We start from the raw sequence: 19,119 nt of genomic DNA on the forward strand, positions 1-19,119 counted from the left end.
CACGGATTCCATATAATTCATTCAAAGTTCAAATGGCTTCATAGAACTAAAAAACAATTTTTAAAACTCATGTATGAACACAAAAGACCATATATTGCAAAAACAATTCTCAACAGAAAGAACATTGCTAGAGATGTAACCGACCTCAAACTATACAGTAGACACATAGTGACAAAGACGGCATGGGATCAGAGAATGAATAGGTATGTAGACCAATAGAATACAATAGAGGAGGAGCCAGCAGTAATTCAAGACAGTTAAGGCCATCAGATTTTTACAAACGTGTAATAATATACCCTGGAAAAATAGGTTATTAAAAATGGTGTTGTTAAAATCAGAGAGCCACTTGCAAAAGAGTTCAGTTAGATACAATTTTCTCACTCTACACAATAATCAATTCAAAGTAGATCAAAGATGTTAATTTAAAGCCTGAAATTGCTAGAGGAAAACTTGCTAGGGAAGCACATCAAGATACAGGAATAGGGAAAATTTTTCTGAATAGAAATAATACAAGAAACTCCTCAAGAGTTAACAAATAGGATTCAATTTAATTTAAAAGCTCCCACATAGCAAAGGAAAATACCACCAGAGTGAAAAGAGAGCAGAAAAGGGAATATTTGTCACATATATTCCAGAAAGAGGGTAGATATATAAAGAACTGCAAAAATGAAACTTACCAAACCCTGCCAACCAATAAATGGGTCAATGACCTGAACATACAGCTCTTAATAGAAGATACATAAGGTCCCAATATTTTTTAAAAGCATTCAACATTCTTAGCTATGAGAAAATGCAAATTATTACTAATTTAAGAGTCTATTTCATCCTAGTCAGAATTCCTATCACTAAGAAAACAATACTTAGTGAGAATGTGAATTAAGAGGAACCCTTATTTACTACTGATGGGAGTGTAAACTGATAAAGTCACTATAGGAATTAATGGTGATGTTTCTCAAATATATATATATAACCCAAGTGTGCTACTCCTGGGCATATACTCAGTGGATCCTCTATTGTATCAAAGATACTTATACTTCTATTTTTTTATTTTTCTCTATTTGTAATAGCAAGAAACTACTACCAATAGAAGAACAATAAAAATGTGGTATGAATACATGAGAGTTTTATTTAACTTTATAAGAACAAATATTTGGCAAAAATAAATGGAACTGGAAAATATTATACTAAATGTATTTGGGTGAGTGAGTGTAGTTATAGGTCATGAAATCAGAAAGAAACTTGTCTTTGTTACTTTTCCTGTTGCTGTTGAAATATCCTGACAAAAGCGACATGTGAGAGAAAGGTTATTTGGCTCTTGGTTCTGGGTTACACTTCATCATGGTGGGGAAGACAAGCAACAGAAGTTTGGGGGAGCTGATCATTTTTCATTCACATTCAAGAGTAGAGCAACCTGGATTAATGTATGCATGCTAGTGCTCACCTTGCCTTCTCCATTTTATGCAGTCTAGGATTCAGACATAGGAAATGATCCTGCCCACAGTAATTAAGGTGGGTCTTCCCACATAATTAAAGTATCAATCCATTCCTCATAGACTTTCTTAGAGGCTAATCTTCATCTAGATAATCCCTCACAGGTGTGCCTTGGAAGTGTTGAGTGGTAATTGCTGCTAACCATCACAGGCATATGGAGGGGGTGGTAAAGGAAGGAGTAGGAAAGGGTAATAGAGTATGTGTGAAATGAAAGCGTAAAGGGAAATACTGGGGGTAAAAATGTATAAACAGGAGGAGGAGCTGAAGGAAAATGGAGAAGAGAAGTGGTTATGGTGGAGAACCAACCAAACAAAGTGGGAATAGTATAGCACACTCAAAATGAAAAGAGAGTTGGGGGAAGTTGAGATTGTAGGGTTTAAACAAGGAGGGTCAGGGGATGGAAGAAAGGCAGGAGATGAGTGTGAGAGGTAACTAAAACCTAAAGATGGAAGAAACAGTTCAAAAGAAATCATTGCTTGGCCATTTGATCACCAGACTAGTGCTGGAACTCTCATCCAATAACTGATGGAAGTGGATGCAGAGATCCTCGGCCAGGCCCCAGGTGGAGCTCCAGGAGTCCAATTGTCGAGAAAGAGGAGGGATTGTAAGAGTGTGAATTGTTGAGACCAAGATTGGAAAAGCGCAGGGACAAATAGCCAAACTAATGGAAACACATGAATTATGAACCAAAAGCTGTGGAGCCCCCAACTGGATCAGGCCTCTGGATAAGTGAGACAATTGAATAGCTTGATCTGTTTGGAAGGTATCCAGGCTGTGGGACTGGGACCTGTCCTTAGTGCATGAGCTGGCTGTTTGGAACCTTGGGCTTACACAGGGACACTTTTTGCTCAGCCTGGAAGGAGGGGACTGGACCTGTCTGTACTGAATACACCAGGTTTAAATGAATCCCCAGAGGAGTCTTGGTCCTGGAGGAGATGGGATGGAGGGGAGGGTGTGGGGGGAAGGTAGGGGTGGGTGCGGGAGGGGGAGCACAGGGGAACCCATGGCTGATGTGTAAAATTAAAACACAAATATAATAAATAAAAAAGGAGAAAAAAATAATATATAGAAAGAAATCAAAATAAATTTCAAAAGTGGAGTAAAAAAAAGAAATTATTTCTTTAATTATAAATCTCCTTTTAACTGAATGTAGGTGTCCTGCATAGGTAGATAATGCTAATTTCAGAAGCCATAGATGATCAAATGAAAATCGCAGTGTAAGGTTTAAGTTACCTTCGTATGAGTTGGTGGTTAGGTATGCCATATAAACCTCCAAACAGCATGGACTTTTGACTTTGGTCTTGATTGCTCACCTAAACTAGATGATAAGACCCTACTGGTAAAGACACTACAAAGCTTTGTCATAAGCGATAGAGAAATCAAGCTGAACTGATCTGCAAGCTTTCTATCTGCTAGCTGGCTCTTGTCCTGCTGGGATCATTATGTGACAGTTGAGTGAGAAAAGTCACGAACATTATTCATCAGTAAATCTAAAGTGTTACAGGATGGACCAACCAGGCAAACTGGACCCATTAGGACAACAGTAGCAGGACTGTTACGGACTTAACCAACCACTCCCTGCTTCGTTTCGACTTCTCCTTCAGATAGAATTCATGCCTGCTACTGGAAATCCAAATACTCATGACTGGAGAGGCCATAGACACTAGGAATAGCTTACTACTGTTATCCTTTAAAATGGACATGTATTATACTGTCTTCTAAATATTTACATTTACAGGCTTAGATAAGTGTTGTTCTTAGCCTTGATGAGAGAAGCTCCATTTTGCAACAGTATCTGTAAATGCAAAGACTCCCAGCTGTTCAATGAGCTGAGAATAAGTCACTGTTGAGTGTTCAGCTCTAAATGGGAGGCCAATATCACCCTTCCAGGGATCAGTGAATGTCACAGAAGAGGAAGCAGAAAGAATGTAAGAACGAGATGACTAGAAGGAAAGGTGTGAAGTCCTGTCTTCTTGGTATGGCAGATGCTGTGATTACTAACTCACAGCACTTGCAGTTCTCTGCACTAGGCCTCTCAGTACTTAGTCATGGATAGTGGAAGGGATTGTGGGACCATATCCACCCCCGGAAAACTATTGGCTGTTGATAGATACTGAGAGGAGTGTCATTGTCTTCAGGGGATAGTCATTGGTGAGCCCAGTGCTCCAGGGATAGATCCACACACATGCCTCTATGACAGACAACTGTGCTTCACTAAGGAGGTCGCAAAACCAAACCAAAATGACATGGAAGAAGGAAGTGTATTTGTAGGAAGGAGGATATAGAGAGTATTAGAAGACATAAGAGAATATAGGTGGTGCATGTAATCAGGATGCATTGAATACATGCATGAAATTGTCGATGAGTATGTGTTACTGAAAAACAAGAAAGAAAATCACAAGAATCCTATTACTTTCTTTTGATAATTAAAGAAAAACTAAAAAGTAAATAAACATTTATCTACTTTATGTATTTTTACAATCAGCTTATGTAAGAGTCAAATATATATGTGTGAAATAAAATATCTGCACTGTACAACCACAGCAAAAGAAAATAGAGTCTGAATGTACTGTGCATGTGGGAAGTGAAACTCATTTGAAGTTGGATGACACCATGTTGGCATTCCTCTAGCAATGGTGACTCCAACTCTTGCTGCCAAGTTTCTTCTTCTACCCAACAGACCTTTTTTTCTCACAGATTTCCTGTCTACTTAATGAAGAGACAAAGTAAGACAGTACCACACTCCCTTTGACTAAAACCTTCTGTTAACTACTAGGTGCCTTTTTTTTAAAGCCCATTTACTTCCTCATATCTGATGAGCTGCCAGCTTCCAGCTCTATAGTATCTTTTGTATTTAGTTCATTTATTTCTATTCATCTGCTGTGTGGACTTTACCCTAATAATCACTGTCCTGAAGAATCCTGTGCAGGTTTCTCAGTTTCAGGTCTCTCATACCTTCATTCTTACCATGCCTCAAATTGATTTTCCTCCCAAACACTCTCACGTGTAACAGCAAGGCCATTTAAAAACAACTCCAGGGAAGTTTTATAATTGCATTGTCCTCTTGATGGCTTTTTCCTTTGATGAGTATGTACTGTCCTTCCCTATCTCTTATGATTAGTTTTGAAGTCTATTTTGTCAGATATTAAAATGGCAGGATTTTTGTTCTTCCAGTCTACCATTAGCCAATGCTACAGACAAGAAACACAAAATAAAGACCCATAAAACCACAAAGGAAGCAATTCAAAGAATATAAAGAAGTATTATGCTAAATTTATCAGAAAGCAAATGAAAACCAAGGTTGTATTGGGATTTCTGAATCACTTGTTGGCAAGATTTGTGTACAATTATTGCGTATTTTCAAGCTATGGTACATTTACTACTTTACCAGCTTTAATGGAAAGTTTTTGAACTCTTAGAATTCGTCAAAATTCTACTCACATGTCAACACATGGAACATCATATATTTCCTTTTCAGTGAAGGCTCTGTCCCCAAGTCAGACCTGCTGTATACTCTGACTTTCCCTCTTCAATATCTGCCATACTACAGTCTGTTATTTATAGCTTAGATTCAAACATACAATTAGAAAACTCTTGTAGGTAAGGATCATGTCTTATTACCTTTTCTATTTCCTCTACAAAATGTAATAAAAGAGATTGCATGTTGTGGGTGTTCAATAAATATTTGCTGAATGAAATAAGAAAAGGAAATAGTTCTAAATTAAATAATCCTAGAAAATCACCATGTTGCTGCAAGACGTTGTATTTTTCTGTTTGCCTCTCACTTCTACATAAGACTTAGTCTTCTGTTAAGCTCTACTGCTTTTGATTCTACTTGGTGATAAAGATCTGCTCTTGTAACTTGAAACCAATAATCTTTAGGGGGTTCGATTGTTGCTAATGACACTGGCACTTAATGTCACTGTAAGAAGTCCTTTTACCAAGAGGGAGAATAGCATCCTTGGCTTACTCTTCTTATCTTTCCCTCTTTATCCCATGTAGCACCTATGAACAGGTACCCAGTCAGTTATAGATCACTGAGCCCATGCTGATTAGGGAATTCATGACCCTTTCAGTTAGTACTAAAAAGTTTGAGTGTTCCTTAAAGTCCATGGATACTTTCAACTTGTATAGGCTTAACACATGCATACCAAGAATAAAAATGGAGAGCAGAATGAAGAAGCTAGCTACTGTTTAGGAAGGAGAACTTACTCAGAAAACTAACACAGCAGTGACTCTCTAACACTGAATGTTACCATCTAGGGAAGGGGCAATAATGCTCTGTCATACTTGTGACTGCAGGACTAAGTTGGACTATTACAAACACTCTGTTGAAGAATAATATATTGAGGGCAATATAATAGCCCCCCAAATCTAATTCTATAAATTGTGTTATAGTTCACTGATTTGTAACAATAACACTGTTGAGAAGGCTTCCCTGATTGATTGATATCTGCTAGACTTAATGACATTACCCTTCTTGGGACAAAACTGCACAATTTTATTGGAATTTCTGGAAATTAAGAGCCAGAGTCAGTCAGAGCACTATTTTGTTTCTCTTATTGTCATTAAATTAATTTTTTAGAACCAACCTGTAATTATCAACATTGGTCTTATACTTCACCAGAAATGTGATTTTTCTTTTTCTTTTTTTCTTTCTTTCCCTCTTTCTCTATTTTAGTGAAGCCAGAGCTTGGAATTAGAGCCCTGGACATTTGATCAGAGTGCTCTGTGACTGATTTACTTCTTCAGTTTTCCTCCCTCCCTCTCCCTCCCTCTCCCTCCCTCCCTCTTCTCTCTCTCCTTCCCCCACTTCCAACTTTCTGCACAGAAAACGTTCACAATTAGTATGATTTAATTGTGACAGGTACATAATGAAGAGTCCCCAAAGTTAAGCCTCTGTTGGCATGCTTGAAACCCCTTGTACTCAGGTAAGGATGTTCTTGCCTAACAGTGTGTCAAAGTCACGGTGACATTCGGTTTCAGCTCTCATCATGCATTTGGAACACAGAACTCAAGTGTATCTGTAGACTCATAAAGGTAACTAGGGATTATTTTGAAACAAAGATAGTTAAAGTGAAGGTTTGGTACACTTTGTAGCCTCAGATATTGCAGACATATAGAATGTTATTTAAGAAGATCTTGGTGTACTTTCCATGAAAAAAAATCCCAAACCTAAACTCTTTCAGTTAAAAGTTTCCTAGAGGAATAAGACAGTTTCCTAGTATAAGTCCCTGAGCAAGGCTGAAGGGCTTGTACTGCTAGGGAGAGATATCTTAAATGGTACCTATCAATCATTGCTTTAGATTATAAATCTTTTGATATGTATGTTTCCATAAAACACAGAACGCAAGTAGGGCTGAGAGGTTTTTAATGATATAATTTATACTCTGTCATTTGTGGGGACTGAAGTTCAGTCCCAGCACCAAAAATAAATAAATACAACATACATATTTCTCTTTTCTACATTATTTAAAAATATTTTAGTTCTTTGAATTTCATACATTGTTTTTTGATCACATTCACTCCTCAACTCCTTCCAGGTCCACTGCCCATTCTATAATGGCCCCACTTTGTGTCCTCAGATTTCTTCTTAATAAACCCATGAAGGCCAATTAGTACTACTTATATACTTGTGGGTGTGAGAGCATGTATTTGAATGAGGTCAACTTTTCAGGGCCTATACTTTTAAAGAAAACTGCTGAACTCTTTCCCTATGGCTATAAATTACCAATAGCTCCTTAGCCGGGAGTGTGACTTCATAACCAGATCACTCAACTGGATAAAATTGCTTATTTTTATCCTCCAGTGGCAGGAATTACACGTGCCATCACTATGAAAGCTATGTAGTAGGGATGAATCCCCCACGTCAGGAGCAGCTTAATTTCTCCATGTTCCATCACTCAAGTGTGTGGTGTTTCACTGGTAATAATTAAAAATATCCTTTTGAGTTTGGGAAATTTAACACACTGAGAATCTAGAGAAGAATATTATAATTGTATAACAACATCGTGTTTACTTATTTTTGTGTGCATGTTGATGTGTATTTGTGTATGGCTGGGGACTTACGACCATGTGCACATGGAAGTCATAAGACAACTTGTGGGAGTCAATTCTTTCTTACCATGTGGGGTCCAGAGACTGAACTCAGGTTATTGGGCTTGGGGAGCAGGTCATTTTACCCACAGAGCCATCATAACTACCTGGGACATTACAATTTTAATCATTGCTGTGTTTTCATTAGGAGCCAAGAAAAACAAAGGTTTCAAAACTATTCTTTCTTTCAGAAATTTTAAAGTATACAACATTGCCAACCTAGAGAGAAGCCATCACTCCTGGATCTTAGGCATGATGCACAGGCTGTTCTTGGTCCATGCCTCATCACCACCCGGACTTCTCTCCTCTCTCCTTACCTGTGCTTCCTCAGGAGTTATCAGTTGTCACCAGTCTCTTTGCAGTCCCTGTTATTTCACATCTCTTTGATTTTATGTTGTTTTCTCGGACTAGAACTTTCTTATCCAATTTCCTTTGCCTAGGCAACTTGAATTCACTCACTAAAACTCACGTTAGTTGTCTTCTTTTCCTGTATCTCTACCTAATCGTGCAAAGATGCTTACCCGTCTCCTCATATGTTTCGATTTCTTTGTGTGTGCCCTCCACCAGAGCTCTTGCCACATTCTATTGAAACAGTTTGTATGTCTGTCTCTGCAACTTGGGGGCATGCCCCTCAGATTTCTTCTTGTACCCTTAGTCCTAGTACAGGGATTGGCATAAAAAAAAATTAAAAAAAAAAAAAAACCTCTCAATATTTTCAGCTAACTCTATTGTTTTGCCACTGAGTACCTCATTTCTCTCATTTCCCTTATTCTGACTTTATGCAAATTAAAATACAATTTAGCATCATACCTTTTCCATGACAGAGATACACATTTCCCAGCCTCCTTTGCAGTTAGATTGATACATTGGGATGTTATTAGGATGAAGCTCAATAATCATGGGCTTGTTTGTCAAATCATATTTTGGTTAAAGAATTTGTTTGTTTGTGTTTAATTATTTCTAGTTCACCCTTGTCATACCATGGAAACCAGGATATGCACATCAACTTGCCTGAAAACCTAATTGCTTAAAATAACCAAAATATATTCTGAATTCCAGAGGGGCCAAATATTGGTCTGGAACTTGGATGGAAAACTCTGATTCTGATTCTGTCATTAAGTTTCAGTCAATTGGGGTTGGAGAGATGGCTCAGTGATTAAGAGCACTGGCTGCTCTTCTAGAGGACCTGGGTTCAATTCATTGTTAACAGTCTTCATTTTCTCTTTATGCATGGAGAATTTAATCCCACCCCTGGTAGGCTTGCTTCAGATGAAAATACTTAAGAGCAAGAAAGAAAATATGCATTCTAGCTAAAGTTTCTATACTTTTAAAATGTAATCTAGGAAGCAGCATACTCTTTCATCTTTTGGATGCTGTTGTCATCCAGATCCAAACAATGATGATGTGAATTTGTAGGAGACAAGGTATGAACACCAGGAAGCATGGGTGTTAGATGTTGCCTTGGTAGCTAGTTACCTCAGGTGCCAGGTGTTGAGGTGGCACACAAACAGTGGATACATGGACCATGAATCATTGGATGGAATAGACTTTCTTCCGACATTATTTGCTAACTTATCCAGACACAAGGCTGAAGAAATGGCTCCATGGTTAAGGTTATATATTGCCCTTGCAGAGGACTGGAATTTAGTTCCTGGCATCACATGACATTTTTTTATAAGCCTGTTACTTCAGTTCCAGAGGATTTAACATCACCTTCTGGCTCTGAAGGCACCTGCCCATACATTGTGATGCACATAAACCCACAAAGGCACACACACCTAAATAGTTTCAAAAATCTAAAAAAGATATATTCCTTTTTGTTTGGGTGGAATGTTCTGTAGATATTGATTATGTCCATTTGAGTCGTAACATCAGTTAAGTCCATTATTTCTCTGTTAAGTTTCCATTTGGCAGATCTGTCCAGAGGTGAAAGTGGGGTGTTGAAGTCTCCCACTATTAATGTGTGGGGTTTTATATGTGATTTAAGCTTTAGTAATGTTTCTTTTACATATGTGGGTGTCCTTGTGTTTGGGGCATAAATGTTAATAATTGAAACTTCATCTTGGTGGATCTTTCCTGTGATGAGTATGTAATGTCCTTCATGATCTCTTTTGATTGATTTTAGTTTGGAGTCTATTTTGCTGGATATTAGGATGGCTATACCAGCTTGCTTCTTAAGACCATTTGATTGGAAAGTCTTTTCACAGGGACAAATAGCCAAACTAATGGAAACACATGAATTATGAACCAAAAGCTGTGGAGCCCCCAACTGGATCAGGCCCCCTGGATAAGTGAGACAATTGAATAGATTTTGAACTGTTTGGGATGCCCCCAGGCAGTGGGACCCAGACCTATCCTTAGTGCATGAGCTGGCTGTTTGGAACCTTGGGCTTACACAGGGACACTTTGCTCAGCCTAGAAGGAGGGGACTGGCCCTGCCTGTACTGAATCTACCAGGTTAGCTGAATCCCCAGGGGAGTCTTGGCCCTGGAGGAGATGGGAATGGAGGGGAGGGCCTGGGGGGAAGGTGGGGTTGGGGGCAGGAGGGGGGAGCACAGGGGAACCCATGGCTGATATGTTAAATTAAAACACAAATATAATATTTTAAAAAAATCTAAAAAAGAAATAGTAAACTTATGTGGTGCCAAGTCAATGAAAATTTAGGGTTTATTGGCTATTATGGCAGGAACTTGTTCTTCAGACAGATCACAGTTGTAAGTGGTTTAAATGAAAACAGCCTGTGTATAGGCTTATATGTTTGAATGCTTGGTACTCAGTTGGTGGAACTGTTTAGGAAGGATTAGGAGTTGCTGTCTTGTTGGTGGAGGTGTGTTTCTGGGGGTGGGGTCTGAGGTTTATTTTCTCAGGACATTCCCTGTTGCATTCTCACTGTCTGCCTCATGCTAGTGGATCAGGGTATAAGCTCTGAGCTACTGCCCCAGTGCCATGCCCGCTTGTCTCCTGCCATGTTTCTCCCGTGATGGTCATGGGCTCACTTTCTGATACTGTAAACCCCGGATAAACTCTCTCTCTCTTTTTCAAGCTGCCTTGGTTATGGTATTTTGCCTTAGCAATAAAAAAGTAACTGAGACAAAAATCTTCACGTTAATCTGCCTACAGAAAAAGACAACTGGAAGGGCTTTGGCCTTTCAAGGGCTTATAGCTATTTCTTACTTCAAAGCAAGACATGAAATCGTTGTCTTATTTTGACAAGTTATTGAGTTTGATTAAATGTGATTGTGTTCCCACAGTACTGACCAATTCAGGAATCAAAGCTGGCTTAGCACAAGACTGGGAAAAGGTCATCTGTGCTCCCCATCTTGCCCTCTGGAATGATAGGAAATGGACAGTTATTCTCACTCTAGAAAACAGCTACAGAATATTTCTGTGTGCCGTGCTTTTCTTTCATAGTGACTTCTAAATACTTAAATCCTTTAAATTAGGTACAACATACCTCAGAAAGGTGCTCTGATGAGTAATGAACACAAAAGTATAGCAAGATTTTCTAAGAATAAATACTCTCCGTAAATATTAAACATGGTTTTTCGGCATTTACTATTGAAAGCAAATTTATGAGAAAAAACTCAATCACAGTTATATCTAAATGAGAATAAGGAACAAAGCAGACACTTAATTTGAGGAGCTAGAATTTTATGAGGTAATAGATCTAATGATAGGAATATAATACAAACTAAAATATCTATCAAATTTGCATGGTCAAATTAATAACAACTAAGAGCTGTTCAATGAAGTATTAATATTTTAAGTGCATGAATGTGTTTGAAAACAATAAAAAAGGATAAGGGTCTCTGGATTACATCAGGTTTTAAGTGGGTTTTTTTCTTATGTTATGTCTAACAATAATAATTTCAATAACATAAATTCCTTAACCATAATTATCTAACATTTTTTCCCCAGTGAGTCAGCTCCCCAGAACAGGCAAAAGCATTTTTGGCAGTACCTATTTTACCTTGAAAGTTTGTCTTGTAATGTAACCCTATCCTGACCTTGATTGGCTTATCAAATGAGCTCATCCTCTGAGCTGAAGAAGTGTAGTCTATCAGAGATACAGTGTGACAACATGCCAGGACATTACTGCACACTCTGTAGAGGGCACCGGGGCATTGCCTGCTCCCTTCCTTCACCTCTGCTTCTCCTGTGAAGCCTAGATGATAAAGAGGACATGCGAAGTATTAGAACATGGAGCATCGTTGTGACAAATCCATATTTGAGACTTAGAGCTGCCACTTTCTGTGTAACTGAACTTTCAGATTGGTTAAAATTGCAGTTTTTTTCATTTATTAAACAGTTATTGATTTCTGCATTTTAATTTGATTGTATGGTGGCATCGAAGCATATGTGAATGGAGCCTAGCACATGGGACTTGACTCATAGTAGTCCATAAATGGTCTTCATTTTTCTTTGAGAAAAGGAATGGGAGATAAACATACCAATCATCCATGTCGAATGTTCCTGACTGATCCACCCCAGTGAGTCATTACTTATCTAGCAGAGCAAGGAACTCTGGAATGCTGCTGAATCAAGCAACAGAGGGCAATGCCACTCTTTCATTAGACAAAGAGCATCAGTGGTGGGTGGTTTTGAATGTGAAGAGCCCAGTGAGAACTCAGGGAGCTTGAGCACTAGCATAGGAAAATTTCAAGCATAACTAAGGTGCTGGATGATGAAAATTCCTCAACTACATTAGTTATGATCTCCTACTAAAATCAGGAAAAAAATCAGAAACCTGATAGATTGTGTTTGATTTTTAGATTAAGCACCCTCATAGATTTCTTATTTATTATTCTTTGTTTTTCTCTTGCTCCTTTTGATTTTCAGGTAAGTTGACATGCATATCTTAAAGTTTCCATGGTAGGACAAGAGTGACTTAGGAAAAACAATATCCTGATTTTTTTGACTGAAATATAGTGTGACAAACATGCTCATGATTAATTGGGTCTAATCTAATAACATCACATTGTATCAACCTAACTCTAAGGAGGCTGGGAATAGAGTTATAGCTTAGCCAGTACCACTTCTAGGATATAAAATTAACTCTAGAAAGCAACTACATTACATATATGCCTACCATCTCATGAATAGAATTTTCCTTAACTCATATTGGTTAAATCCTTAAGTGACAATGTGGTTTAACCTTGTTGAATCAACATATTATAAGTAATTATTTGGAACATTATTGCTAGAACAATTTACTGACAGAAACTACAATAAACAAATAAACAAACAAATAAGACATAATGCAAGCAAGTATAATCTGTGAGAAAAAATTTTGACCAGGCATTGGTGGCTCATGCCTTTAATTCCAGCACTCAGGAGGCAGAGGCAGGCGGTCTACAAAGTGAGTTCTAGGACAGCAAGGATTAAACAGAGTAACCCTGTCTTTAAAAACCAAAAAATAAATTAATTAAATTAAATAAAAAACAAAAATGAAGGACTTGCATGGAGAGAGAAAAGCAATGCTAAGCATACAATACCAGAGGGATGGGTATATGGATCTGACAGGAAAGGGGGAGTAATGTGCCCAACTCCATTTTACTCATTAAATAAAAAAAACCAAAAACACTCCATGGAATGGGGTGAGAGCAGAGGCCTGAAAGAGCTACATAGATCAAGTCAGGCTATGTCGGCCAAGGATGGTTACAAACATCAACAGGGAACACTTCACTAGTGGAAGTAAAGGAACAGCAAAAACAAACAAACAAATAAATAGATAGATAAATAAATAAATAAAATGACATTAATCTGTATTTACTATTTCAAGAAAAAATGTTGGCATGCTCCTCGTCATATCAAGGGAAAGTATCATTTATTATTTGTGATATGATTTTTAAAAAGCAACTATTATCAACTTCAGTTTGTAATTAGAAAAGGGAAGAGTTGGAGAGTTCAGAACTTAATTGTGGACACACAAATAGCAAGAACATAACTAGATGAATGTCCATTGTTTGGATGGTTTCTTTTTTCCATACTGAGGAAATAATAGGGAAGTTTGGAATTTCCCAGGTGAAACAATATCATTGAGCATGGAGGAAGAGAGGCAGAGAAATGAATATTTTCCTGGCCATTTAACATCTGAGTGAATAGAAACATCTTTCCCTCCAATTTCTTCACAAGGAGTAAGGGCTAAAGATCACATCTAACTTATTTATTTTAGTGTTCCAAAGTACTTTCCTTCTTACACACATCAATTTTATAAATAAAATATTGCTCCAAATATATCAGTTAAATAAGTAGAGGAATGGACTTGGATATAAGATATAGAACCTTACCACCTACTGCTTCCTAGGACTTCAAGTTCCATAATTAGACATGCATATGACTTTCTGCTGGAACACAAACACTCATCAACTCCCATTTACAGTAATTGTACCTTTTTGTGAATGACTTTGTCATTTGTTTCCAGGAAACTGCTTTCTATCTCTGCAAGGAGCATCCTTATAATGAAGTAGGGACATAATGATGGTGAGAGATTGTCAGGAGGGAAAAAGAAGAGGCTGAGTGATCAAGTCTTTGCTGTTATGCTTAGACAATATTCTACTGCATCAGTTCACAAAAGGCCATTGTCAGAAAAAGGAGTTCCAGCTAATGGCATTGCATGTGTAAGTTCAACAAGGTTGATATTTTTCCAAGCAATCAGTTACATGAAAGTGCACATGTTCTGTGGACCTGAGGGTCAGTAATTACATCTGCTGCCTGTACTGTGTTGTGTCTCCTTCATACTCCTAGCATCCCTTTATCACTTACACGAGTAGTGTCACTTCTCCTGACACCCCAAGTAGAGCTATTTGTACCATGAAGCATAAAGGTAATTCTTGTTCTAATCCGTCTTGCAGATTTGACAGTGACATCAAAGATCAAGAAGTCTGTAAGTAATGACGGTGCTCATTTGTTTAAATGTCAACCCCAAACCTCACCAACTTTCAGGGAACATGTCAGTAAAACATGAACTTCAGTTCACCCCGAGAAGATTTCAGTGTTACTCAGATGTAATTCAGTCCTGAGGGAAATAGCTGCCAGTATCTAGGAACTAGAGTTCCTCAGGTAAATCTTTCTCTTAATCTGAATGGAACTGGGTGTTTAAAGACTTGAGGCGGTGTACAGTTGACATTATGAAGTAGCCTCAATGTAGACATATTACTCTCCCCCCCCCCCAAACCAGAATATATATGAAACTATGCAATCAGGCCATGAAGACTGTATCACAGAGTCTTTGCAAAGCAAACTGGAATACATCAAAGAAGAGCACATTTATCACAAAGACTAAGCCTGAAATAAAATTGGGGAAGAAAAATGGTGTTGGTTTATAGCTTTTCCTGCTTTTAATTTTTTTTAACTTTTCTTGAATTTAAGAGCAGTAATATTCCTTCCTAGACAGGGATTTCTTATAAAGTGAATGGTAGTGGTACTTTACTGGCAGTTTACATGGATCCAAAGGAGAAAAGGAAGTCCATCCAATAGGCATTTTGCAGACAACCCAGAACAGAGAATCTATTCTCTATGTGCTTTCTAGCTCTAGAGTAGAATTACAATTGAGAATTCTGGATATGAGGTCAGAACAAATGGGGTTGAATCTGAATTATGTCCTCTAATAAGCCATCATTGTTTTATCTTCTAGTGCGGTTTATTTTAAGATTTAAGCAATAGAGTATATGTCAAGTGGTCTTGCAAAGGTAGATACTCAATGCATGTTCAATTTGACCATTCACTTAAAAAAAAGTATGGGCCAGATGCAGTAACTGCTGCTCTGCTCATAGTACTCTGTTTATAGCTGTGACTCTGAAGATGACAAGGTGGGAAATGGAACAGATAAAACCATTAAAAGTCTTATCCTTGTAACAAGAGGCTGAATCACATCTACTCACATGTCCATTCACTTTCATTGTAGACCGAGAAGATTGCCTATATTTTTAATCTTAAAAAAAATCAAAAGAACAAAAATATCCTAAAATAATAAAGAGCAAGCTAAAGTTTTCAGAGATTTCTTGTCGCATGACTAACACTTTCTAAGGAGCCCTCTCAGTCCTATTCTGTCAGCCTATCTACTGTGACCTGGAAGAGAAGGTAAAGCCAGGGAGGCATTGAGAGCCTGGTGAGTTCTGTCCTTCATGGCAGCGACAACCGTGTTTTTTTTTTTTTTTTTAAACTTCCCAGTTCCCAGCCCATTTCACGTCGTTCACCCCCCCTCCTCTCCCCATTTTGAGTGGGGTGATTGCACCGTCTCTTGGCTGCCTGCCTCCTCCTGTCATTTTCAACAGACTTCCTCCACACTGCCCTCTGCATTTGAAAAGCCTCCTGGTCTCCATTCATCAAGGTACCTACTCCTTCCATTCACAATTTAAGTCGTAGTTCCCTCCCTGAAGGAAGCTTCTTTTCGTGAAAGAGATCCCCCATCTTGTCCTAATGAATCCACCAAGCCCCATAGCTTCCTTACTCCTCCCTCACTTCATCCATCAGAAATTGTGGTTGGGAGAGCAGTAATGAGGGAGCAAGGAAACCTATGTTTTCACAGACCAAGACATTAAGCTTAGTTTCATTGTAGGAAAATAGCACCAGTTGGTACAAATATTTTCTGAAACTGATAACAACCACTCATTGGGGGGAAATACGTATTGGTTTGAAAGGATGGATGGATGAATGAATATGAATGAATGAATGCATGCATGCATGCATGAGTGCATGCTTGAATGGGTGGTGAGGACGAGCTCCGGAGCACTTTTCTTGCTCCTCCTTCCTCCTGAGGCTCCAGGCACAGTTTCTGTTTAATTCCGCTTCTGTGATTGAGCGCACTCCTGTCTGCCTGCCTCTGCCTCCACTCTGCCCCTTCATTACCACTTCTTGACCCGAGCCTAAGCCTCCTTGCTAAAGGGCATGCTACCGAGCTCGCGAAGGCCTTATGACTTCATCAGTTTTTCTGGATGCAAGCCCTCCACAATAAACCCACGGAGCCTGCACAAAAGCATTACAGATTCCCCTACACTCAGCAAATCCACCTGGAGGTCCTTGTCCCTCTCCTTGGATTTGTAATCCAGGTTCTCAAATAGAAACAGTTTCCCTCTTTTCTCTGCAGACAAACATAATAATCATTCTAGAGCTCGTTCCTAGTTTGTAAAATCAGAAAACTTAACAACAACCAAAAAATTATTAGAAACCTCACCCAAGAGCAGCGACCTCTTTGTTTGCACCCCAGGAGAAGGGAGGGGTCTCCCAGCCTTGCAGTCTGGGCGGAGGGGAGGTGACAGCCTTTCTGGAGGATTGCCCATGACCAGACTCACCCAGGACGTTCCCGATGAGAGCCACAACGAACACGATGATATACCCTGCGATCAGGACCCACTCATATTCTTTCGGGTGTAGGTATTCCCTCCACAGGTACCGCAGGAATTCCTCGTCGTCATAGTCCGTGGGGTTTAAAAACGGCTCTTGAGTTTCATTCAGCTCCGAAGCAGATGACCAGTTGCGACGAGAGAGGGAATCCTCCAGTTTAGTGCTGGACATCACGGACTGGTCCTGTTGGGCTCAGTGCTGCAAGCTTGTCTCCGCCTGCCCCATGAGCACCGGGGATCCGCGGTGGGAAAGGCTGCGCCGCCGCCGCGACTAAGGGGCTCCGGAGCCGGGAATGACGTGAAAAGTTCCTGAGCCAATGCCTCCGGAGTCCTGCGCCCGGCAACTTCGGCGGCCGCTTCGGTGTCTTTGCAGGGGATTTGCACCAGGAGAAGCTGCTGAGGAGCTAGGGAAAGGGAAGGGGGAGGCTGCAGCAATGACGGGGAGCAGAGATTTACCTTGACCTCAGCTCCAGCTCAGTCACTCTTCATTCCAGCAGTGAGTCCTCAGCCCATAGCCTCTTCCAGGGCTGAGGGAAAGACAGATGGAGCTGAAGAAGAAAAAAAGGGGAGGGGGTAAAGACAATTACCTTAACTTGTTTCTTTGTGGATCAAATGTCCTCTTTTCAATCACTTTCCTCCTGTTTTACATGCAATTTCTCTAATATACACTAGCATGCATAAGCCTGTGGACATGGCTGGAAGGTCAACACATGGTTAACACAGGATCCATTGCTTAACTTATCTTTGTAATGCAAATGTACAAGTAATCATGAGCCACTCTAGTCTCAAGCAGGCCCATGCAAAAGTCATTTCATCCAAATATTTTAATATTTAATATAGCATCGCAGTGTTTATCATGTGCCAAGTTGGCAGTGGCTGAATTGCTAAGGCATTGCCTGCTACTCCTTATCAAAAGTGAGGAGAGGATCATTTTTAATTGAAGTTTGTATTTAATAGGGATTTGCACTTTCAAGGGCAAGTGTAACAAAACACAGCAGAACCTCCTATTATTCTGCTAAATGGACATAGTATTAAACTGACTCCTAATGACTTATTATAGTAATAGATTAAGGCGTCGTCTTTCAGCCCTCATCGGAGATGCTTCTGTTTGCAGTAGATGATGATTAACGCAGAGACCCAGAACTGGCTAAGGTGCAGAGAATAAGAGACTGCAAAATGTTTAGCCTTAAAAGGAATACATTATACCACAACTGCTCCTCTCACAGCTCAGGATCAGTTTGGGAAGAGGAGCCTGAAAGAACATAAGAGTCAGAAGCAATAGATGACTGCAAGGAATCAATGTCTTCTGGACACAGCCAGGCAGCTGCACATAAGGACTCACAATGGTTGTGACAACATGCACAGGACCTGTGCAAGTCTAAGCCAGAATAAACCCCAGCATGGAGAGGAGAGGTGCACAGAAGTACCTATCATCACTGAAGTTCTATTGGCAGTTGTTAGTTGCTGGGAGGATCAGGGTTTTCCTAGGAGTGTATCCTCTGGTAAGTCTCCCATCCTTAGTGAAAGACCCTGTATCCAAAAATATCTGGGTTCAAATTAGTCTTGATGGGTTAAAAAAAAAAAAACCACGAAGTTGGGAATGTAGGGAAGGCAGGATAGATCTTAGAAAAGTTGGAAGAGGGGAGTAAATAGGATGGATATAAGAACACAATTCTCAAAGAACTAATAAAATGATGTTGTATTCATGTATAAATTTAATTTTGTTAGAGTTTTAAGAAGATCATTTAAATGCTAATGTTATCATCCAAAGAATCATTCATTCCTCCAGAACTGTTGGCACCCGTGAAAGTGGGGAGCAGACCTTCTATAGGCTTCATTCAAATCAGCAGATACAAATCTGGTACCTGTTGATGGCTGGTGTCTTCCTATGACTGATTAATATTCATCTTCCTTTCCTACACTATTCATTTCAACTGTGCAGGCTGGCTGCACCTTTGATTAGATTTACACTTGTTAGTGTCTGCAGATTCCTTGCTATTGGTGATCTATAAACATGGGCTCCATCTGCTGCTTCTGAGTCACTGTCCTTAGCTGTCATTGTATGGCATGTAACCTGTCTATACGTTGTCTTCCATTTAAAAGTTTACTGTGATTAATCATGCCTGTGTGTTACCATTGTCAGTGGGGAGAAATGAGAACATCTTCAAGACTTTATTCCAATGTGTGC

At 39.3% G+C, this 19,119-nt stretch overlaps 1 protein-coding gene across 1 annotated transcript in view; it reads right to left on the minus strand.

The window, feature by feature from the left end:
* Hcrtr2 (hypocretin receptor 2) overlaps positions 1-17,343 on the minus strand; it is a 104,228-nt gene extending 86,885 nt beyond the window's left edge. The window contains exon 1 of the mRNA XM_036193873.1: positions 16,881-17,343. Coding sequence (XP_036049766.1) covers positions 16,881-17,103 — 223 coding nt within the window. The 5' untranslated portion in view covers positions 17,104-17,343. The remainder of the gene's footprint in view (positions 1-16,880) is intronic.
* Between the last annotated feature and the right edge of the window lie 1,776 nt (positions 17,344-19,119).

This window comes from Onychomys torridus, chromosome 7 (genome assembly GCF_903995425.1).
Source record: "Onychomys torridus chromosome 7, mOncTor1.1, whole genome shotgun sequence".
Lineage (NCBI taxonomy): Eukaryota > Metazoa > Chordata > Mammalia > Rodentia > Cricetidae > Onychomys > Onychomys torridus.